The 24,625-nt window shown below is 44.2% G+C and overlaps 2 protein-coding genes across 3 annotated transcripts in view; one reads left to right on the plus strand and one right to left on the minus strand.

Annotated features, from left to right (window-relative positions):
• Ikzf1 (IKAROS family zinc finger 1) overlaps positions 1-24,625 on the plus strand; it is a 183,473-nt gene that overhangs the window by 121,552 nt on the left and 37,296 nt on the right. The window lies entirely within an intron of this gene.
• Ddc (dopa decarboxylase) overlaps positions 9,575-24,625 on the minus strand; it is an 83,375-nt gene continuing 68,324 nt past the window's right edge. For both annotated transcript variants that reach the window (XM_051200694.1, XM_051200693.1), the window contains exons 10-15: positions 24,453-24,529; positions 20,246-20,265; positions 17,395-17,493; positions 14,948-15,049; positions 10,992-11,209; positions 9,575-10,115 (exon numbers count right to left, since the gene is read on the minus strand). In XM_051200694.1, the coding sequence (XP_051056651.1) occupies positions 11,009-11,209; positions 14,948-15,049; positions 17,395-17,493; positions 20,246-20,265; positions 24,453-24,529 (499 nt within the window). In that variant the 3' untranslated portion in view covers positions 9,575-10,115; positions 10,992-11,008. The remainder of the gene's footprint in view (positions 10,116-10,991; positions 11,210-14,947; positions 15,050-17,394; positions 17,494-20,245; positions 20,266-24,452; positions 24,530-24,625) is intronic.

A 24,625-nucleotide genomic window follows, 5' to 3' on the forward strand; every position in this document is an offset into this window, starting at 1 on the left:
TACCATAGAATGATAAGGCATCCATGTTTATAGCTACACTACTTACTGCAGCCCAGGAAACTGAACAACCTAGACGTACATCAACAAATGAATGGATGTATAAATACACAATGGCTGCCATAAAGAAAAATGAAATCCTGACCTTTGCAGGAAATTGAAATCAACTAAAAAACATATGCTACATAAAATAAGTCAGACTCAGAAAGACAAATACCTCATTTTCTCTCATATGCAGAATCCAAATTTAGAAATTGTGTGTGTGTGTGATGTGTGTGTGTGTACATTTACATTTGTATTCATAGATCAGATGAGTATGAAAATAATTTCAAAACTGTTACCCCTACTATACAAATGTAGAATCTGGGGCTGAAAGAGGTAAAGAACTTACCAGAGAGAACTCTGCTGATTATGCACAATTCAAGAAGTCCACAGTTCCACGTGAGATCCTGCGTACTTTACCATGTACTGAATGCTTCTTGATGCTATTAGCACAGATTGAGCTGCATGGAACATAAATATGAATGATAATATACTTAATATTTTTAATGATTTATCATGCATCAACATTTGAAACATGATGCCCCAAACTTTCCCCATTTCTCACAGTGTTAAATTTTAAAACTTATGCTGGGCTGGTGGTGGCACACACCTTTAATCCCAGCACTCAAGAGGCAGAGGCCAGCCTGGTCTACAGAGTGAGTTCCAGAACCTCCAGGGCAACAAAGAAACCCTGTCTTGGAAAAAAAAATTAAAACGTATAAAAGATGAATTGCAAGAAAAGAAAATAGTCAACTAGTAAAGGAGTTTTACATCAGATTTTCCTCAAGACAGTCTCATAAACCCTTCACATTTCTACACAAGAATCTTAGGAAAATATACAATTGGGCCAGACAGATGGCTTAGCACAAAAAGGCACCTCCTCTCAAGCCTGCCAACCTAAGTTCTCAAGATCTATATGGTTTCTGAGTGGCCCCAAATGTACAACTTGGCACAAATGTGCCCCACACACCACTAAATAATGTAAAAACTATTTCTGTAATGTAGAATTTGTATGCATACTAGAAAAAAAAATTTTAAGGGAGCTGGAGAGGAATAGCTCAGACGTTAAGAGCACCGGCTGCTCTTCCAGAAGTCCTGAGTTCAATTCCCAGCAACATGGTATATATAATGAAATATGGTGCCTTCTTTTGGTGTGCAAGGATACATGAGGCTAAATACCATTTATATAATAATCAAATAAATCTTTAAAAAAATGTTAAGAAAATCTTTTGGTTTCCTAAGAAGTATTATGATAAAGTAAAAAGATCATCTACATTTTAAATTAACTTCCAATTTATCTGGAAGTATAGCTTAGTAACCAATACTTTTTGTGTGTTTGAGCTATATTTAATATAGCTTTTTTGGGGGAGGGGGAGGCAACTGAGACAGGGTTTCTCTGTGTAGCCCTGGTTGTCCTGTAACTCAACTCGTAGACCAGCTGGTCTTGAACTCAGAGATTTGTGTGTCTTTGCCTTCCAACTGCTGAGACTAAAGGCATGAGCCACCACCACATGGCTTAGTATAGTTTATGTCCACAATGCTGTGGAAATAATTTATCACATTATAGGTAGGCAAACATAAATATTTGCTTATAATAATAATAGGAAGCTTAACAGCTAATAAAACTTACTTAAATCTAAACTAGTACCAAAACTAGACCAACAGCTCTGGGGCAACCAGCCCTGCTTTCATCTGCTTTAACCCTATTTTAATCTCCATTACACAACACCAGAAATAAGAAACTTAAGGGGAGGTGACTTGGAAAATATCAATACTAAAATCACCAAATCACCTCAAAATTATCACCTTCCACCACCATTTTTAATCAATATTCATCTCCCAAGTTTTACCTCTTTTCCACTCAGCCATATCCTACAACCAGACACAGATAACCAAAAACTGTTTGTCACCGCTGCTCAGTGACAGGTACTGGATTGTCTACTACTTCCAAGTCATTCCAACCTTTTTGGTCTTGATAAAACCTATAAATTATGGTTAAAGAGTAAAGGCATCAGAGATGCATTTCAATCTTAACTTTGTTAATTTTCTGATTAAGCAAGTTACTTGTTATTTAAACTCGACAGTTGGCTTCTACACCAAAGAACTATTTTCCATTGCATTTAGATTTTCTTCAGTACCTTGACTATGGTATCCACTAATATAACAATGATTAAAAACTAGAGTCCCTACTACATCATTTTCAACCTTTACAGAACTCTTAATTTATTAGTGGGAAAGTAATAGGAATTTAGAGCACAGGATCTAAATCCAGACCCTGGACATAAAAGGTTTTTGTTTTGTTTTCTTTTCTTTAATTAACTGTATCTATCAGCTAAGGGTCCTGGTCTAGGTCTGAGGGCAACTTGCAAGAATTGTTTCCTCTTTTCACCACATGGGTCCCCAACCTCAAAAGCTTTTACCAGCTACGCTGTTTCTCAGCCAAGCCACTTCGCAGGCCCTGGACTGTGGATGCATGGTTTGTTCTTTCAGCAGTGACTTGGAGTGTATCTCTTAAGCTATGTTTTTTTTTTTTTTACCTGAAAAAATAAATAAAAACAGAATGAAACATTTAGCTGACAGGTTTTTATAATTATTAGAAGCCATTAAAAGTACCAAGACTTAGAAATATCGGATAAGGGATTGTGAATTATTGTCCCTTCCCTTTGGAAGGTTCCCTCAGGCCATATAGTAACTGCATGGCCTCGAACCAGCTACCTAACCACAACTGACAAACATCCCTATCCCAAATGCTTGGGGTCAGAAGCGTGTCTAGTTTCCACATGTTCACACACGTATTAGGCAGGGGACTCCATTCTAAGCACAAGACTCTCATACAGTTAATATATTACCTTAGCCACATAACCAGACTGTGTGTATTTTAAGTAACTCTTAAGCAGGACTGACAGAACGAGAATTCCCACTTGGGATGTTATGTCGGGAGCCTTTCGGATTCTCACACTGGGGAGGTTCACCTGTGTTAGCAGTGCCGAAAGCACGATTCTCAACCTGAGTGCATTTAGATGGCAAACGAGCTCCAGCCCTCCTCGCGGTCGTGGCGGGAGGCAGCTGCGGCCGACCTGACCCCGAGCCCGCCACGCCCACCGGCACGTCCCTCAACCGCAACCGCCGCCGGGAGCCAGAGCCTCGCCTTGGCTTCCCAACGCCACCGCCTCTGACAACCCGGATCAAAAAAAAAAAAAAAAAAAAAAAAAAAAAAGAATACAAAACGCCAAGAAACGGCCGACGCGGCGACCACTGCTCGGCCCTAACGGAAGCGGCCGCCTAGCGAGGCCCACCTGCGCTCCCCGCTCGGCCGGCAACCACCGAAAAGCGCGCCTTCCGCAGCGCGCCTGCGCGGTGCGTGACGCGCTCGGCCGGCGCCGCGCATGCGCGTGTGGCTCAGGGCCGCCGAGGGGCGCGCGGCGTGAGGGCGGGGCCGCGGGATGCCTGAGGTCGCCGCCAGGCCCTGAGGCGGGAATTCGGACTTGCGGCCCGCGCTCTGTCCGGGGGACCGGCCCCGCGCTGTGGCGATAGTTTTTCCTAAGCAAGCATTGGCTTCTGACCCACTTCAGGTTTATGTCTGCCCTTTTGCAGCGCTAGATGCTGCGAAATAGACAGAGGCAGGGAGAGAGGATCTCGGAAAGCAGGTCCCCCTGGGAGGCCGAAAACGACCCGGGAGGAGGAGAGGAGGTGCCTCCCGGGCCCCCACTCATGAGCCTGCGGGTTCCTGCGCTCTCCGGCCCTGTGCAGTTCATCAGCAGCTATCAAATAATTAGTCTCGAATTCAGACAGCCTTGGTAAAGACCACAGCCAGCCTTAGACGTAATACCAAAATTACCAAAGCAGTAGCTGGCAGGGATCCAATATAAACTGAGTAGCTTATGTTTGTTACTCATCATAGGTAGCTAAACCGATATTGACAAGCTTGGCAGTCACTGATGGACCTTCCCTCCCCCTCTCCCCTCATAAACAGCTTTGGACCCCCACCTCCCATCTCCCTATTACCAGCTAAAACATCTTGCAATTTGGGTGAGGTCACTAAGGGTTAGGTTCTTAATTGATTGTTTAGGGCATAAGCCACTGGGTCAGGCTCCAAGCAGTCGGGAGCTGATTGTCAGAGGGGGGCGGGGGTATGCTTTTTATTTTCGTCTCTTTGTCTATGACCCTCTTTGCTAAGCCTGCCTGTTTTCACTGAGAAGACTTACCATTTTCTTTCCTTCATTCCATCTCCCTCTTCAGATACTGACCAAAATCCTAACCCTGCTCACTAAGGTTCTGGGCATTTTCACTCACTCTGAAAACTCTCTCCCGAAGGCAGCCATTCACAAGTCTGCATTGCTGAGCCTGCCTGCTTTTCTGACCTTTAACTTCCAAAGCATGGTGTTCTCTTTTCTTCTTACCCCTCTCTCTCCTCCCAGAGGCTGCTGAGATGTCTAGATTGCCTTGATTTTCCCCCTAAACTCAAAATTGTCTTCAGTTTCCTACTGAGTCTGTTTTTAAAATCTTTTGTCTATTAGACCAGGAACCCTGCAAAAGGCAACGTGATTCTCTGGTGCAGTTTAAACTCTTATGCTATGTAAAGACTTCCATCTTTTAAAAATTGGCTTTGTTAAAATAAATAAAATTAAAAATAATTTTTAAAAAGAATTGGCTTTGTTAGAATCACAACCCAATGCATAGTGTGGACAAGGTTAAGGCTTAAGCCATGCAAGTAGTAAATATGCTGTCTGAGAACACAAACTGCTTAATAGACTCATTCTCATGAGTGGAAGTTGTTGGGCCTGCAATGAAGAAATTGCCTCTTAAGCAGACAGAAACAGTACCCTTAGTAGGAGGGGTTCTTCTTGCTTATGTATCTGAGTTTATAAACATAATCTCAGACAATGCCTGTGTATAGTTCCGTTGGCTGATTTGTTTTGAGCAGAAAGAGATGTTCCCAAATAATATGCATCTTCTTGCCAGGAAAAAAATGTGTTTGGGGGGCTAGCAAGATGTCTCAGGTAGAAGTGCTTGCTGTGCAAGCCCATTGTCCTTAGTTTGAGCTCCAGAACCCATGAAAACGTGGAAGGAGAAAACTGACTCCACACAGTTGTCCTTTGAAGTCTTGGCATATGTGACTTTTCCACACAAGCACATAATAAAAATATTTTTAAACTATGCTTATAGGCAAGGAAGAAGTAGATGGTTGTAGAGAGAGGAAAAAGGGATGAGACAAAAATTAAATCTGTCTCTTCCTCTCAGATTTCCTGAGTGTGGTTGGGTTTCTGTCAGTTGCCACATCTTTCTGCTCCCAGCCTACCTTGGTGAAATAGGCCCAATGAAGATTGGAGGTGGTGTACCCAGCCATTCCTTGGATATAGTCTGTGGCAGCCTAGCGTGAATGGAACACACAGTTCTACTGAAGTTTTAATTAGATGGTACTCTCCCCTACAACCAGAGGCAGAATTTTAACAAGTCTAAGTTCTAATTATATTTAATTAGCCTTTAAATTCATGAACAGGGCAACCTCCACTCTACAAAATGGAATGAGAGCTGGGCAAAAGTAAAAGGGTGAGTTTTGTAAAGTAGAGAGACAAGACTATTGGATAGGAGCTGGCAGGTTGATGCCAGCTTACTTCAGGTCACCTTTTCTATGAGGTTGGAGCAGAAGGATGTAATCAAGCTGAGGCAGTTTGGGCTCTGGCTGCTTTGAATTCCCTCTGTTTAAGAAAAACTGGTCCATTTGTGGATCCCTCTGCTTCCTTGAGTATCGATTTGAGCTGGCTATGTCTGTTGCATGTCTGCTTTTGAGAACCATGAAAGTTTCTTTAAAATGGTCCTTCCTAATATTCCCAGTTTATGCAAGCAACTTACTCTCCTAGTATTTTCTTATTATTTTTTCCTACTACTTATTACTAGGTTATGTTATGGCACACACAGAGAGGTGCCCCGGAAACTGATTTTTATATCAAGGTGGTGAAAACTGTTAATATTTGGGAATTTATATGATTTGCATATAACAATAAAGCTATCCCTAGGCCAAAATGCTATCAGGCAGATACCATGTTTCCTTAAACATAAACTTTCTGGGTAAAATTCCTCTAAGATCATTCTCCAGTGCATATCATCAATTAGATTCCCTAGTTACAAGTTCAATCCTGCCTTCCCTTGGGGTCTTTATCCCTTTCCTGTGTACCCCTTAAGATGATGAGATGCCACCTGTGACATCTCCCTGTCTTGCCTTGGGCTTCTCTCCACGCTGACTGGTATGTGGTCAGCCTAACTTGGACCTCTGGTTCCTGGAAGTCTGCTCTTTGCTTTGTTCTAGACAAGAGATGTTCAAGGATAAGTCTTTTGTCTGCTGTCTGCTATGTCCAGATAAGTCTAGGGCTTGCCCAACACCAAGAGGAAGTGCCTGTATTCAGCAAACACCGGAGGCCATACAGGCAGCATCTAGTTCCAGTGCCACCAGAGGTCAGTGTGCTCTAGTATGATATTGCATTGGACACAGATTTAAATAGAGGTTCCACATGGTGACCATGGACTAGTCTTAATCCAGGCATACTGTATTCTTTCTGTTTGTTTGTCTTTGTTTTTGTTGTTTCAAGACAAGATTTCTCTTTGTAACCCTGAGTATCTTGAATTCAGAAATCTGACTACTTCTGCCTCCCAAGTGCTGGGATTAAAAGCATGTGCCACCAACCCTGGCTTTGACAGACTGAATTCTATGTAGAAAATGTAGAGGTGGGATCAGAGACAAGATTTACCCAGGCGGATAAATATGGAGCTTGTTCCATATGCACCAAATGTCCTTGCGTCCCCCTACCCGAGAAACCTTTGTCTTAGCTTGCTTTCTGTTGTCGTAAATACCATGATCAGAAGCAACTTGGGGAAGAGAAGGTTTATTTTACCTTACAACTCACAGCCCATCGTGAAGGAAATTCTAGTCAGGAACTCCAAGCAAGAACATAGTGTCAGGAACTGAAGCGGAGGCCATGGAGGAACACTGCTCACCGGCTTACTTTCATGGCTAACCCAGGTTGCCTAGGACCACCTGTACAAGTGTGCTATCACCCATAGCTGGCTGGACCTTCCCAATTCTATTGTTAATCAAGAACATATCACACACACAGGCAATCTAAGGGAGGAAGCTGAGGTTCCTTCCTCCCAGGTGACTGTAGTTTGTGTCAACTTGACAAAACATTAATCGGCACAAAGTTAGTCCTGGGGAACTCATGGCACAAGTGGTCACAGGGTTTAACAGGAGCCTGACTTCCAGGACAGCATTCATTGCTCAAGTGCCAGTTATCTCTGTGACATTAAAACATGTCATCAAACCTCCCTGGGGCCTCGGTTTTCTCATCTGTAAAATGGGAGGTAGTAGTACAGCTTAACTCATGGAATTTTAAGATGAGTATTAAATTGATAATTTCAAGTGTGGGTAACAGTGCCTGCCATTGAGTAAGTGCCAGTGTATAGTTTTGTTAACTGGTAGGAGACTCATCTTCCTGTTTCTAGGGCTGAGTGTTTTTGGAGTTTTCAGCACCACACTGAAGAAATGCCTGGAGAGGCTAGTAGATGGGTGTGTGGGCATCAACTTGACACACACTAGAGTCATTTGGGAAGAGGAAACTGCAAATGAGAAACTGCTCTCACTAGATAGGCCTCTGGGACATTTTCTTGATTGAAGATTGATGTGGGAAGGCCTAGATCACTGTAGGCAATGCTAGTGGACCTCACTGCTATAAGAAAACAAACTGAGCAAAGCCCTAAGCCACATTGCTTCCTTTTCATCAATTCTTGCCTTGAGTTACTTTCTTCACTTTCTTTCAATGATAGGCTATGAGGTGGAAGTGTAAGCCAAATCAGCCTCTTCCTCTTCAAGTTGTTTTTGGTCATGGTGTTATTATCACAGCAATATAAATTCTAATATGACATTGAATAAACTAAAAATGAGCCATATTTACCCAAGATTGCATCCCTCCTAGGTCTGAACATAAACTGAAGTCATAGATGGTATTTCCTAAAGATTCAGACAGTTTTAGAAAGAAATACTCTAGCCTTTCAGATAACCCCTGCCTCCCATTTGTGCAATGTGTCCTATGGCCCATGCCATCTAATCACTTTCTCATACTGTGTCAACCATCTTGCCAGAGATAAAGACTGTGCCGAATGGAGCTCTTTCTGCAGCAGAAGATGGGATCATGTCAATGGCAGCAGTGACTCATCTTGGAGCCTTACAGCATACACAAGGGCACACAGAGACATGAAGAACAATCATTGTAAAATGTAGTCGCATCAACCTCAGCTCAGTAATTTGAGTGTTTTATATTCTACTGGTCCTACCACAAGATGGTTTTGGTGGCCTCAATATACCATCCCTTGCCTCCACATCAGGACAAAAGCCGAATCTGGTTTATCTATAAACAAATGTCCTGACCAAATAAGATGGAGAACATGCATGATAAGCACCAAGATTTCTGAAGAACAGATCATATCATCCTGCTACATTTACACAAATGTCAGAGGTGTCAGAAATTCAAAATATACATGCTACCTTACTTTTCTTGTTGCTGTGATTAAAAAAAAAAAAAAAAAAAAAAAAAAAAAATCCCTGACAAAAGCAACCTAAGGGAAAACCGGTGCATTTGTTTGGCCTGACAGTTTGAGCACATAGTCCATCACAGAAGTCGATGGTGCTGCATCCACAGTCTGGAAAAAGAGACCTATGAAGGCTATGCTCAGCTAGCAGTTTCCTGTTTGTGCAGTCCAGGACTCAAGACCAGGAAATGATGCCACCCACATTGGCGGGAGGTTTTCCCACCTCAAGTAACTTAATCGAAATAATCCCTCTCAGGCATGGCCATAGGCAATCTAGTCTATAAATCCCTTCACAGCCATACACAGAGGCTTGTCTCCTAGATGAGTCTAGGTCCTACCAAGTGGACACTCAACATAAACCACCACACCTACTAATAATCCAAGGACACCTTCTGAATGCCATTGGCAATTTTTTTTTTGTTTTTTGTTTTTGTTTTTGTTTGTTTGTTTTGTTTTGTTTTGTTTTTCAAGACAGGGTTTTCCTGTGTAAAAGTTCTGGCTGTCCTGGAACTTGCTTTGTAGACCAGACTGACCTTGAACTCACTGAGATCTGCATGCCTCTGCCTCCCAAGTGCTGGGATTAAAGGTGTTGGGCACCAACAGCAGGCACCATTGGCATTTCTAAAGGTTCTAAAGGACAATAATATGTTAGGATTGGAGAGACAGATAAGTAGCTAAAAGTGCACACTGTTCTTATGGAAGACACACATTTGATTTCTAAGAGGCACCCATAGGTAGGTTACAACTATTTTTACCCTAGCTCTAGAGGATTCGATGGCCTCTTCTGGCCTCCCTGAGCACTACACACATACATACACACACACAAATAAATCTACATTTTTTCCCCTAAAATCAGAATGATTCCTTATAAAAATTAGAGATTATTTGAGTAAATACCTACAGGTTGAACTCATTTCTAAGCAGAACTTGAGTGTTAACAAATCTGAACTATGACTGATACATACCAGGCTTTTATTAAACACGATGACTAAATGAACATTAACAAGGGTGGCATGCTTGAAAGGGTAAGTCAAGTTCACAAGAATAAATCTGAAACATTGTTAAACAAGATGCTTACTCAACACAGTTAGTATTGCACATCAATTGTTTATTAAGGGTTGAGCCACACAGGACAAGCTAACGGCCATAGAAATAGTCTGAGGTAAAACCAAAGACTGCCCTCAAAACTAAAGCAAGACTTTCCTGCCACCAATGGCTTCAGGAGCACAAAGATATCTTATTATCAACAAAAACCACAGCCAAATAAAGAACAAAAGCTATAGCCACTGGCATCAGCTTTGCACACAGAAAACATTTCTTCCTAGATAAAACAGAAAATATTTCTTCACTGACAGGTCACTGAAAGGCCGATCACAGATTTCTGGTTAGTTTTGGAGACACAAGGCCACATATAAGCATGATTTCACGCAGACAGGGTGGTGATTATTTTTCTCTCATTCCAGTTTGCAGGTATACTTCTTTTCAACTTTTGATCTCTACAGAAAAAAAAAAAAAAAGCACAAACTTAGGGATTATAAATAAATAGAAAAGAAAGAGAGTAGCAGTGTAGCTCAGCGGTGGTACACCTGCCTGGAAGGCACAAGATACTTGTTCCATTCCCAGCATGAAAATAAGAATTTTGTGTACTTCTAAACTGAATACAGAGAAGGAATATACTATTTCTGCAGTGAAACAATACCAAAAAAAAAAAAAAAAAAAGAAAACAATTGTTTTAACTGAAGAATTTAGGCAGGGCGGTGGTGGCACACACCTTTAATCCCTGCACTCTGGAAGCAGAGGCAAGTGGATCTCTGAGTTCAAGGCCAGCCCAGTCTACAGAGTTCTAGGACAGCCAGAGCTACACAGAGAAACCCTGTCTCAGAAAACAAACAAAAAAATCAAAACATTTATGTGCCAACCTGACATCTCTAATGATAAATAAATATCACTGTAACAGTGCTGTCTGCAAAACTCTCCCTTGGAAGCTTTGTCCTTCTTCACCATCACTATGTTGAGCTTTCCTGCCAGAGTAAGTCAGTCACATGACTGTCCCATTTATTGTTTTCGTGTATCTAAAGCTTACTGTGATAGTTGCTTTGGTCGGTGTTGCTTGGGGAAATCTGAGGGGAAAGTATAGGGCAAGACCTCTACATTAGTTATTATGTATATTCCCACAGAAGTGAATACAAACTCACTTTGTAGACTCATTACACGTAGCATGCTTTCTGTTTTTTCCTGACTGAGCATGTTTACAATCTTCTCTTCCTCACCTTACAGTGGAGCTCAGCCCCACAGCACTGAGTGGCCAAGCTGGGACTGAGCTGGAACCCTGAGGCCAGGAGGACAGCATGTTCCTGGCATTGCTAGCTTACCTGAGGGAGTCCTGCTTTCACTGCTTCTCGGCTCTCAGCACGCTGCTTGCCAGCTCTCTGATGTGCTCCCAGGCCAGCTGCACGTGGGCAGACTCCACAGTGCGAGAGCATACAGCAAAGCGCAGCACGAACTTGTCTCGCAGATGACACGGAACCAAGTGGATTTTTTTGGTGCTGTTTATTCTTTGTAAAAGAGTTTCATTCAGCTGGTTGGAGCCCTGAGGTAATTAGAAAACAGATCCATCATGTAACACCAAGTCTGGTAACACCCGGAGTTAGTAGACAACAAAGAAACCATCGTTACTTTTCATTATGTATGAAAGATGCCAGAAAGCTTGATGAAGTAACTCATACAGGCTAATAGAATTTATGGGATCATTTTTCCTGTGACACCATTTCTCCAAGATCTGGGTTATCAGAAGTTGACCTTCCCATCCTCCAACTTCCTTTAAGGGATATGAAAGTCCCTAGAGGCATTGTCAACAAACAGGTGAGTATAAACAATGGAACTGGGTCCCTGGCACACCAGAGCAGCTTTAGAGACTTTGGAACCCACAGGAGGTCTCAACAATAGAGACAATGGAACCCTAGTCAAGCTGTTGTGAGAATCTGCAAAGGACATCTGTAAGTGCAGGGACAGGGGATCACGGATGACCTCTATACAGCCTCTCTAGAAAGGGAATAATCAACCACCTGGAGACAGAGAGGCCAGAGTCCTCCACTCCCAGTGACTGACCAGAGATAAGAGGGCCTTATCAACCAACACACAGAAACTCTTCACTTTCCATTTGGGCCCCAAGCAGACAGGCTGGTGGCTGTTCTTTGCCTATCCCTTCACTTCTCTGTATAAGCTGCCATGAAGTGGCTCCCCGTCTTCACAGCCTTTCAGTATAACAAAATATAGAAAGGGGATGGTCACGGGCATCACTCCATAGTCATAAGACCCTGGCAGGACTGGACCATTTATTCTGTACTTTAAGGGTAGAGATGTAGGAGGATCCACTGGAAGGAAAACGTCCTCTCTGTCTGGATGATAGTAGCTGAATACATGCTGGACACTGAAAATTGCTTTTGGCCCTAGACAGATTCATACTCCTCTAGCTGTGGGTCTGAGTGTGACATCCAAGAAACTCTTAAGTGCACAGTGAAGGAACTACAGGCTATTCAGACTGTTGGTGTAAGTACCACGTCTGGACAATGAGGGCCTATTCAAGGAAGATGGACACATGAGAGGTGGTTCTAAGAGAACGAACTTTGTAAAAAAGATTCAGCATGAGAGCATACCTTGGAAATCCATGTGACACAGAAAACAAGAACCAAGTACTTAGGAAAAAGTTGTGTGCATTTTCATTTTGTTTGGATTAGACAGGATTTCCATGAAGTAGGACCAGAAAGCAAACAGAAATGGTTAGAGATGCAATAAAGAAAAAAGACAAAAGTAAGCCAAGTAAGATTAGAGGAGCCTGTACCAGGTGGTAGTGGCACATGTCTTTAATCCCAGCACTCAGCAGGCAGAGGCAGGCAAATCTCTGTGAGTTTGAGGCCAGCCTGGTCTACAGAATGAGTTCCTGGACAAGCTCCAAAGCAATGCAAACAAACCCTGTCTCATAAAAAGAAAACAAACAAACAAAAAAGATTAGAGGAGTCTGGCCAGGGAGAAAGGAACAACTATGCTATTGTAATATCACATACTTCATGTCCAATAAAGGGCTACAGGGCCAGAAATGTAGCTTGGTGGTAGAGCATTTATTGTCTGGCACATGTGAAATCTGGGTTTAATGACACAAAAGTAAATTTTGTATAGCGGATGCTATTTTCAGCTAGCAGAGTGGTGTGTACCTGTAACCTCACCTATTGAGAGGTGACATGAGAGAATCAGTTCAAGATAGTCCTTGGCTACACATTCAGTTTGAAGGTAGCCTGGTGTACACCAGATACTGTCTCAATAAGTAAGTAGCCACAATATATGCTTGTTTATGCCATCAAGGATGGAGAAGATTGAAAACTCAAAAGGGATAGAATAAGGACAGGGAGAAAAATAAGGAATAGTGTTTGTCTAATGTTTTTCCTTAAGAAAAAAAAGTGTAAGCTTGGCAGTGGTGGCATATGCTTTTGATCCCAGCACTACAGAGGCAGGAGGATCTCTGAGTTCAAGGCCAGCTTGGTCTACAGAAGCAAGTTCCAGGACAGCCAGGGCTACACAGAGAAATGCTGTCTTGAAAAAAGAAAAGAAAAGAAAAGAAGAAAAGAAAGAGAGGAAAGGAAAGGGAAGGGAAGGAAAGGGAAGGAAAGGAAAGGAAAGGAAAGGAGAAAGGAAGGGCGCAGTCGTGGGAAGGATACAGCAAAGGCTCACTCACAGAAGAAAAGTCTTCTTAGCTTTAGAGTATGGAGGGTTCTGCATCTCCAGGCTGCACACACTACCATGAATGTGACAAGGAGCAGAAACTCTTAAATTATACAAATCCAGCAATAGTCTTAGACTTGAGAACATCATGTTAAAAGTGAAGCAGACAATCACAAAAGGCATTATTATATAGAGGTTTTTGGAAAAGACAAACATCTTCTTAATTATATTGTGGTGATGGTCTCACAGCCCTGTAGCTATAACAAAAGTCACTCAAATAGACAAGTTAAAAGCCAAAGTGAATTACATCTCAATAAAACAATGAAAAGAGAAGCCTCCTACAAAACTGAAAATATCTTACAGTGACATGTACAGCAATGGAAACAAATACCGGCTTGGGGGACAAATGCTAACCCAATGTTGGTAGGTCTGCCACATTCTATGAACCATACACCAAACTCCAGGGACATGGATATCTTGAGGCATCCCACACAGGCTACATATGGCCTACACATCTTCCCTAGACATTCTGTTTCATACTTGCCGAAAGCATGGAGCCCCTCTCCTAGCTCTCACACCACAACATTAATGCTTGCTGCTTCTAGGATTCCCCAGGGATGGATTTCATCTCAAACTCTAAGAATCAAGATGAGGGAAGGAGACAGTACACGGAGGTGCAACATCATGGAATTGATGTATCCCAGATGGCTCCTTCTCATGATTGCTGTCTAGGCTCAGACAAGGAGGCCTCCTGGCAAGACCTAGAACTGATTCAGAAACTTCCAGTCAAGCTCGTGGCATGCATCTGCAGACCCAGCTACTTGGGAGGATTGCAAATTTTAGGTCAGCCTGGGTAACATCATGAGGCCCTTGTTTCTTATTTTTAAAAGGGGGGAGAAAAAAGGAGACAGGGTCTGTGGCTGTAGTGTAGGATAGACTTGTCTAGCATGTGTGAAGCTCTGGTTCCAATCCAGTACTGTAAAAAAGGAGAAGAGGAAGGAGAGGAGGAAGAAAACAAAACATAAAACTGTTGGCCTATTAAAAAGCCAGCTCTGTAATGGCCAGAGCATCTGGTTTCATTTATAAAACACTGATGAGCAGGGGCCTTTTGAGTAACATGGCTGTGTAAGTCTCTGCAAAGATAGCTTACTCCCTTGCTGGTCTGGGCAGGGTTCCCTCACAAAGTGAACACACAGCCCAGGTGCCCCCTCTGGGCAGGAATCTTGCTGAGGTATATATAGCCAGATGACTGGGATAGTGAGGTTTGTTTATCTAACCAGTTCCCCAGATGTGCTGATGCTGTGTGTCCACAGGTGACCTGGTTACTGAGGCCACAGACAGCTCAGCAGAGGAGTACAGTTCCAGAGGTATTGGATGGACTCTTGGCATTGGGTCAAGAGGAAAGCATCCAATCACATCTGAGGAAACTGGGCAGCAAGTCCATGGAAGAGAGTCTACGGGGCTAGTCAGCCAGCCAGCACCGCCTGCTAAGCACCACGGGTCATGTTCTGTAGCCCTTGGCAACTGATACACAACTGTGCATGTGGAGGTCATGAATAATACTTTATCTCATTCAACAAAAACAAAGATGGCTGAAATTGGCATAACATACCTTGAGCCGAAAGCAGACCAGCCCAAGAATGACTTCCGTGCAGATCTCAAAGCGAGGGTCCTGGCGTACCAGAGACTCAAACTCATGAGACAGTGCCACGTGCTAGAAAAAGAGAAGGGAAACTTGCTGTGTTTCTCATCACAACTTAAGTCTAACCCTGGCCACCCAGAATCTTACAGGACTGTACATCACATCTATTATTCCTTCACATGCTCGGAGAGAGGCCTGTCCACTCACCAGCATTTCCCACACTGGTTGAGAGGAAACTCAACTGCCCTGTTCCACAAGGTATACCATAGTTTCCTCAGAAAAACAGTCATTTTCTTCTCTTTGGGTATCTATGTTTTAAACCCTCTTTCTTTTACGATTTTATAGTAAATATTATAAGGAAGGTGTTGAAGATTCCAGAAGAAAGAAAGGCCACATCCAGCTGCCTTGCTCTCCTCAGGACAGCTTAAAATATGATATAGGGATATTAATTTACTAATTTGCAGATAGGAACTGAGGCTCAGAGAGAGAGAGACAGACAGAGAGAGAGTCATAACCAAGGCCTTCTGGTCATGTCATGGTTCTGATAGGATCCACAGCAGCTGCCCAAGGCTGGAGCATCACTTCACTAACAGGCTGGGCTGTGGTCTCAGCCGGATTGCTACTGATAAGTAGGAATCAGCTTCACCTGCCATATTCAAGGACCATGCGCTCTCTGGCATGGTGGTGCATGCCTTTAATCATAGCACCTAGGAGATTGAGACCTCTGTGATTCTGAGGCCAACCTGCTCACTGAGCCTCAGGCCTACCGAGGCTACCTTATCTGCAAAATAAAAAAAAAAAAATAATATTGAACACATAAGCTTATTTAATCTCTAGATGTTTATAGAACTCAAACGCTGATTAAAACCACATAAGAGAACACGCCCATCACTGTCCATGTGCACACTTAGCTAATTGGAACCTGTTGGCACCCAGCGCTAGCTGCCACAGGGTACATGCTTAAGAGAAGCTGAAGCACACAAGGCTTGACGGGACTGAAACACAGTTGAAGCAATTGTCCCTAGTCATCCCACCAGGGGGCACCAAAGATTCAGGACTAAATCGAGCTTCAATTAGCTCAGGCCTAGGAACAGCTTTGACCATTCTTACTGTCTCTTGTTAGGGCAGGATTGAGGCCTTTCCAGAAAGAGGTGTGGTGTGTTTTTAACCTGGCACAGCCTAATCTCAGTGAGTTGTCCTGAACTGAAAGTCATCGTCACCTTCGACTGATAAACCACTCTGGGATTTTTTCTTATTAAGCCAAGTTGACTCACCCTCCTTATTCCTTTTGCAGTTGGACCAGGGACTATCCTAGAAATCTACACACACCCTCAGTTTCTAGTTTTCTCCTCTGTGTAGCTGCTCACAGTGCTTGATGTCTGCATACACGTCCTTACAATAGTTTTGTGATCTGGACAGATGCCAGTTTGTAGCGTGTGATAGGTACTCAGGACACAAATGCTTTTCTGCATCCTGGTCACAGAAAAGGAGCCTGGAGACATTCAGCCTCTGCCTTTGGCTGCACATCTGGTGATGCATTGGGTACTGGGACTTAAGGGGAAAGCTGTCACCACCACAGGCTGGAAACCACAGGCATGCTTGCCTCATCAAGATGATGCTGTGGCTTAGAAAGGACTGAGCTGAAGTCAGTGGGCCCTCTGCATCTGGCTAAATGGGTGGACAAGTCCTGGCTCATATTCAGGCCTCAGCTTCCCCAGCTGTTGAAAAAAAAGTAGGGTAGTAGGGGACTTGGAACCAATCAGTGGTTCCGCAAAGCAGTTTAATGCATATCTCAGTGATCTACATTGCATGTTGAAACAGAAGTTACATACAGCCCAGGAAGCCTCCTTGAAATCACGGGGACTAAATGGTATCTATCTACCCCAAATTACTCAAAGGGTCTCTTAGTTTGCTATTTTGGGGAAGGGCTAGGGTAAGAAAAACATGTTTTCACTGTTAGTAATGCTCAGTCAAACTTGCTGTTGGCTGGATTGGGGGGAAGGGGGATAAAATCTACACACTACTGGTTTAACTAACTTCCTGGAGGTGATAACCTCCATTCTAACAAAAGTGTCTTAGAAGACACGTGGGCCCAGATTGTGAATGTCCTAACCTTCAAGGCCCAAACTACTTCCTGGCTCCAAATTTTTACTTAAAATATTGTTTCAGACAGCACCAGACCATATTTTTCCTCTGCCCCAGAGGCCTGTGCCTGCTAGGAAAGTGTCTATCTCAGCTGTATATAAAAATTCTGATATCCTCATGTTTATGGAAGTGCCCCATGATGTATTTCTCAGAACATCCCCATTGTTAGGCAATGTGTGACAGTGTTTGCTCCCTAAGACACCCGAATTCATTTCAAAGTCTACTTAGACCATTACAATATTACTCAGATAAACAAAGAAGGCCGTCTTCACCTTGCGGATGTAAGCCTGCAGTCCCTTGACTCCGTACATTCTGAAAACAAACCACATTTTCAAAGAGCGAAATCTCCGCCCCAGTGGGATCTGCCAGTGCTGAAACAAAATATAAAGAAGACTACATCAGTGAGAAATGTGTTAACAGCCAGGCTCCTTTTCAACTTCGCAGTTGGCCAGTTTCGTCTGGAGGCGGCCATTTCCCTACAGAAGGGCCCATTTTCCAACCCGGAAGGCAAAGAAAGAATTTTCTGTGCGAGTTGGGGAGAGGGGAGCCAAAAGCGGCTTCACATCCTAGGGAACCGGGGACAGAAGGAGCACTGCCTGGGAGGCACTGATGTTTGTTAGCTTCACGGGACAGACTGAGTGCACAGCAGAGAAGGTGCTGGAGTAAGAAAGAGAAAAGATGTGGCCCTTCCCGAGGGAGCTTCCATGGGGGCAGGGGGTCATCCGGGCAGCGAGAGAGGGTGCTGAGCCCCTTGTGTGTCGGCCTTTCTCTGCCTGCATGCACTGAATCTGCACTCTGAAACAGTGTCAGCTCCTTTGTCTCCCTGACCTCTGGGAGTGACCCCAATACCCTTTCACCAGAGAAGCTTTCCTCTGCTGCTCCTCACTCTCCCAGACGGTCAGCTGACTGGCTGTTCACACTGGCCCTCACATTCTTCTTGATGGTGATGGATGGTGGTTGGAAATGCAATAAACGCACGTAGGAAAGGACAGAGATGAGACACAGGCCAGTCAGGAGGAGGACGGCCTTGCACTACTTCCTGGCTTTCTTTGAAATTCTCTACTTGAGCTTATAAAGGGCAGGCTGGGGGAGGGGAGCCCTTCGCTTCCCCCCCCCCCTCCGAGTTCCCGCTCCGGGGCTGTGGAGAGAGACAGTCGTCCCCCTGCATGAGATGGTGTTCTACAGTTAGGAAGAGCACCCTAAACTCCGCTGCTGTCTTCTACCAGAGATACAAGTACGAGTTAGCCTGAGTTCGGTGCTCCAGGAAAATAAAGATCATTTATTTTTAAATACCATTGTTTCTCCCTTAATCAGGAGGTGAGTTACAAAATCTCTCCCCTGTGCATGGATGAAATCTGGGACAACACCAAACTTATATATGCTGTTTTTCCTATACACATGTGCCTATGGTATAATTTCTTTTGTTTGTTTGGTTTTTGAGACAGGGTTTCATTATGTAGCTCCTGATGGTATGGACTCACTTGGTAGGCTAGGTTGGCCTTAAACTCATAGAGATCCTCTTACCTCTGCCTCCTGAGTGCTGGAATTGAAGGTGTGCACCCCCATGACCGACTTTATGCCTTAGTTTAATTCCTTACTATTGAACTTTTGTTTTGGTTTTTCAAGACAGGGTTTCTCTGTGTAGCCCTGACTGCCCTGGAACTCACTCTGTAGAGCAGGCCTGCCTCTGCCACCCAAGTGATGGAATTAAAGGTGTATACCACCACCAGGCTTCAACTATTTCTTTATAAAGGTTTCTAACTTTCCTGAGTTACTCTGCAGCAGGCATACAATTACCATGTGTATAAAATAAAAACGGGACAACGAGGCCACAGGATGCACAAAATTTGTGGTTTTTATTTTTCTTTAAATTTTGCCTCTGCACAGTTTAAGTATCCTTTGGGGGGAAAGGGAGATCTGACCCCCCATGCCAAGTTCACTTAAAATAATGGAGGCTCTGCTAACAATTGCCTACAGACTTACCAAGTTCTGCCTAACAAAGATTGTGAGCTCTTTCTCAAGAGTGTAGTATCATACCCCCCCCCCCCCACAAAGGCAATGCAAACCCAAAAGCCCAGGGCAATGTCAGGATGAAGAGACTGTGAATAATTTTGTCCTCAAACTATTTTTAATATTCTCACATCATCCTTTAAGTAATGCTTTCTAAAAGGTAAGTTAGGTCCTCAATAGGGATTGTGTGTACAAAGTTAAATGAGATAATGAATTGTTCTCCTGGTCATACTCATATCTACACATATCCTGACTTTCCCCCATGGTACAAGCTTCCCTGAAACTCTGTCCGAGGGGAGCTGTAATGAAGATTCTCTGGTGACCTGCACCTGCCAGCTTGCAGCTGTCACCAGAAGCGGGAAGGGTACTCTATGTCTGTGAGAGGTAATCCTGCTACCTTATTATCAGCGCCTGACATACTGCCCCAAGAATTTAGACACACTACTTCAGACAAGATGCTTTGATAATGTCCTCTGCTCACCATGCACACCCGCCACCCCACCCAGCAAATGAGCCGGGTCATTTCTTGAGTCAGAAAAGCAGCAGATGCAGTGGGCCCCTTCATGTTCCCGGCCTGCTTGGCTTCTATTCTTGGAAGAAGCCTCCCAGCATTACTTGCGGTTCCAAATTCCTTTCCAGAGTAAAGCTGGGACAACCTGGTGTTTTCAAAATCCAGAAAAACATTTGTGGCAAATAAAAAAAAGAGAAAGAAGTAAAGCGAGTCGAGGAAAAACTGCCAAGACGGCAATCTCCTGTCCAAGAATCTGACTCTTCCCAGACTCTGCTCCACCACTCCTTAGCATGCTGCCCCGAGCACACCGCAGAAGGGGGAAAGAGCCACGTGTGCTGTGGAGACCGACCCTTGCAGGAACTGATGTGGAATCTCCCTCCACTTTGTCTTAGAAGGGGCTGTGCCTTCTAAACTGGGTCCTCTGATGGACTTACTGGGCAGGGCAGCTTACTGAAAAGCCACCTAATATGTTTACTAGAGCACATTTAGAATGGGCCTCTTGTGGACTCCTGCTCAGGAGGTGGGGACAGCAGCCACCATGGTAGGAAGCCCCTGGCATTTTGTTCAGTTTGGATTACAACGGACAAAAATCACCTACTTACCCTGTAGTCAGTGATGAGCCCTGAAGAAAAGAGAAAGACAAAGGGAGGCCATTAGAGAGAGATGTTACAAATGATGTCTTCTGGGGCAGACATGAAACTACCTAGGGTTACGTTTTCTTTGTGGCTCATTCAAGGTAACAGATTCAAGGGAAGTCCCTGAAAGCAGGGTGCCCAGGACACATTTGGAAGGCTGAATTATTAATGGTGCTGGTGATACAGAGAATGATTCACATAGCAATGGGGCGGGGGGGGGGGGGGGGGTATAAGGGGGAGAGCGGATTTCATCTCCCTGTTCAAGGATGTTGGCTGGTACAGAACAGCTGCTCTCTGGATACACTCCGAGTCAGATTCCGAATCCTGGACTCAGTGTCCCCACATTGAAAAAGATGTTTTGCACTCTGGTGTCCTCTTGTGCCTAGAGCCCTAGATCCCAGGACAGTGTATGAAGGAGGCTGGGTGAGGAGTTACAAACCAAGGTTTCTAGACTGTCCTGGGGACTAGGGGAGAGTGCTGAGGCTGGATGCAGCACACACAGTCAGGCACCTTGGAAATGTCATCCATGAACAGTGGCCAGGCCACACATGCTACAGCTTGTAAGAGTCCCTGCTTTCTAGGCAATAGCCACTGCAGCATGGGTGCTTCAGCTGGGACAACCTAATGTACCCAGCATGCACTGCACAGGAGGGTTCACATTCTATTCACAGGGCATCTAAAGTCGTTACTTGACTCCCATCTGGCCTCAGGAAAGTCCAGGTCTTTTTTTCTTTCAACTAGTATAAAAGTGGCAGTGTTGGGGACATGCATAACAGTGTCAGCCTATCTTTTTAATAACTCTGAGGCAGAGCCTGCACTTCGTTATGCAGGGCCCTCAACTCCCATCCCACACTCTGACCTTTTCTTTGGAACCTCTTGTCAGCAGTGAAGCTATTAAACGAACCTGGTGGCTGTGGCATGGTGTCAAAAATAACCTGATAGTGACTCACAAAGGCCCAAGGTACCTGATAATAACTACATGACTCATAAGTGAAAATGAATGGATGGCACTTCCTCCTTTGAGTGCGTGTGTCTGAGCCATCTGATAGAGTACCGCTAGCTACATTCGGCTACTTTAATCAAGTTGTTGTGTGAAACTAAAGGAAATTGAAGAGGTAGTTCTGCCAGATGAGCCATCCTTCAAGTGTCATCCACCCGCTGTGGGTTAGTGGCTGCCATGTGGACGGCAGACTTAGAACATTTCCTCATTGTGGGAAGCACAGTGGAAGGGCACAACTGGGGGCTGGGAGAAGGGTTTAGACAGTCACTTCTGGAGCTACACGAAAACATGAGTGATAATCTGCTTCTTTGCGAGTCTGTTTCACTGGGCGTGAGTCTGTTTCCCTGCGCTCAATGCCTGGGCTCCTTATACAATCACTTAGCGTTAGCCCAAGCAATGGCCGACTCCTCCCCTACACCAGCAAGTTCCTATGCTTGCGGCTGTATACACACTGTGGACTACTTAATGTGTCTTACATACCTACTACATCTTTAAGCCCTCATAATTTAATTTGGTGTGGGCAGCTTTTAAATGGAACAATAAAGCAATCAAATCAGGCAATGCTTAAAACTGTGAGAAATACAATATATTGACAACTGTGGTTTAAATAGCAAATGCCCCATATACTTGAACCTCTCTAGTGGGTGGTGGTGTTTTGGGGAGGTTATGGAACCTTTGGGGGGTAGAGTCTTCCTTGCTGGAAGAAGTACATCACGGGGGGGGGGGGTGGTAAGGGCAGACTTTTTACAGCCGTGTTCTACTTCCTGTTCTCACTCTCTCTGCTTCCTGTGTGAATGAAAATGTGACCAGCTAGCTTTCTGTTCCTGTTGAGTCTTGCCTGTTGCCATGCCTTTTTCTCACCATCATAGACACTATCCCTCTGGGACTGTAAGCCAAAATTAACCTTTTTCTCTTCTACATTGCTTTTGTTCGTGACATTTTATCATAGGAACAGAAAAGTAACTGGCACAGAAATATTTGCATTTGGAAGGTTGAGGTAGGAGATTTACTTTGGCACTGACTCTTTTCTACTTTGCAAAATAGGTTTTTACCAATGCAGATTATATCTGAAAAGCCTACTTAATGAGAGCAATCATTTCTCTCTTTTGCCAGCGTTTTCTGTTATATAAAAATCTCAGGCTGGAGATACAGGCCCAGTTTATAATGTGTTACCTAGCATGCACAAAAGCCTGGATTTGATCCCCAGATAAAGTGGGTGTGGTGGCACATTTCTGTAATCCCAACTCTGGGGGGATAGAGGCAAGACAATCAGAAATATGAGGTCATCGTCCTTGGCCACGCAGTTGAGCAGAACTTCTTGTCAGGAAAAGCTGGGTTTCCACTCCCTTGGTGCCCTTCAGACCCCAGCCTACACTGACTCAGATTTCGCATTGGGGGCTATGGCCTACAAAGAAGGCTAATAGGCACATAGAATGGTACTTTATGTTTTGTAAGAATTCAACTGCTTCATAGACCAGGACTTAATGAGACACTGGCAGGATTTCCCCTGTCTCTCTTTCTGTCCTCGGTCCTCCAAATCTCTTTGTCCCTGAGAAAGCTCTGTCAGTACTATAACCACTACTGTAATTTCAGTAGATCATAGTCTACAGTGGTGCTATTGGGAGATACTTTGGGACCTTAAGAGGTAGGGGGGCCTAGGGGCTGGGGAGATGGCTCAGTGGTTAAGAGCACTTGCTGCTCTTCCATAGGACCTGGGTTCAATTCCCAGCATCTACATGGCAGTTCACAACTGTCTATAACTCTAGTTCCAGAGTATCCAACACCCTCATATGGACATACATGCAGGCAAAAACATGAATGCACATGACATTTAAAAAAATAAATAAAAAGAGCGGGGCCTATTGGGATTCTCTTAGATTCCTGGGGATGAACATTCATAATGAATTGTGATAGCACATCAATTTTTCTCTTTCCCTTCTTCTCCCCTCTTCTCTGCACCTCTGACTTATGAATATGCCACAATGTGAGCACTTGTTTTACTCCATGATGCATTTATGTAATTATTCTTTAACAATAAAAACCTGAGAATCGGATATCAGGGTAAAACTGGAATGATCGGAGAAGTGGTGGAGAAGCAAACAGTAACCTCTCTCTCTCTCTCTCTCTCTCTCTCTCTCTCTCTCCCTCTCCCTCTCTCTCTCTCATTCTTCCATTCAAAAAGGCCTGAGATACTCTATAAGCCCCACCCTACTACTTCCAGTGTCTCTCTTTCTGTCCTCAGACCTCCAAAATCTCCATAGTTCATTTGGTCAGCTAGTTGCTGGCTCCACCCTCTGATTCAAAGCAAATTTTATTGGCAGTCTTGAGAGCGTCAGGATGCAGTCAAAATATTACACAACAACTACACGCTCCTGCCATGATGTACTTTCTCTCAACAAAGGCTCAAATCTGTGGGGCTGTCCCATCTTGAACTTGAGCCTCTAGAAATATGAGTTAAGTGCCTCAGGCATCTCGTTGTATTAACAGGAGACTCACTTATATGGTCATCATGGCTCAAACATCTCATTGTGTCTGCTTTCTCCATGGTCTCTGGGAAGGACATGGCTAAATTAGAGGCCGCCCCTGTAACTGTGGGCTTCCTGCAATGGCATGTGAGAGAAGTCTGTGTGCATGCTCATACTACTGCTCGTTGCATACATGTCCTCTATTAGTCTGTGCAGTCGATGAGCGCCTTTAACCATCGTTGCCATTCAGCACCAGATCACCAAATGCAGAAGTGTGTTTTGGTGCACCGGCCCTACCTAAGTTGTCTTCATATTTTCTCTTCATTCCCCTTCTCTACCCAGTTTCCTTTCTCCCCCCCCCAACCACGTGGTATTAATGGATGTTGTGAAAATCCTTTTCAGGGAAGACATCAGCACAGCCACCATTACGTTTTCTTTCTTGGAAGACGTGCCTGTGCCTGTACTGAGGCTGGAGGCTGCACTCCTCCTGTCCCAGCCCCCACCTGGTATAACTCAGGCTCTTGGTGCTTCTCAGACGGGAGGGAGCCTCTGCTAGAGAAATCCAACCACTACACCCCTCCCCCACCCCGTGTGGAAGGAGTCGTGAGGGGCAAGGGACCCCTTCAGCCCTCAGGAAGATGCATAGCCAATGCAGCACCGAAGAAAAGGAAACCCTGAACAAACAGCACAAGTGGGCAGGCCTGCTCACCCGAGTCCTGGTGATTGTGCTTCAGATAGACAGGGTCCAATTTAAAGGCTCCTGTTAAGTCGGTTCTCTTTTTCACCCTGATTTGAGAAAACAAAAGATAGGGCTCCTAAATCCCAGCAGGAATAAAGAAATTCTAAAGAGACAATTGCATCCCTCCCTTTGGCTATCAGACT

The sequence above is a fragment of the Phodopus roborovskii genome, unplaced genomic scaffold, assembly GCF_943737965.1.
Source record: "Phodopus roborovskii unplaced genomic scaffold, PHOROB, whole genome shotgun sequence".
NCBI lineage: Eukaryota > Metazoa > Chordata > Mammalia > Rodentia > Cricetidae > Phodopus > Phodopus roborovskii.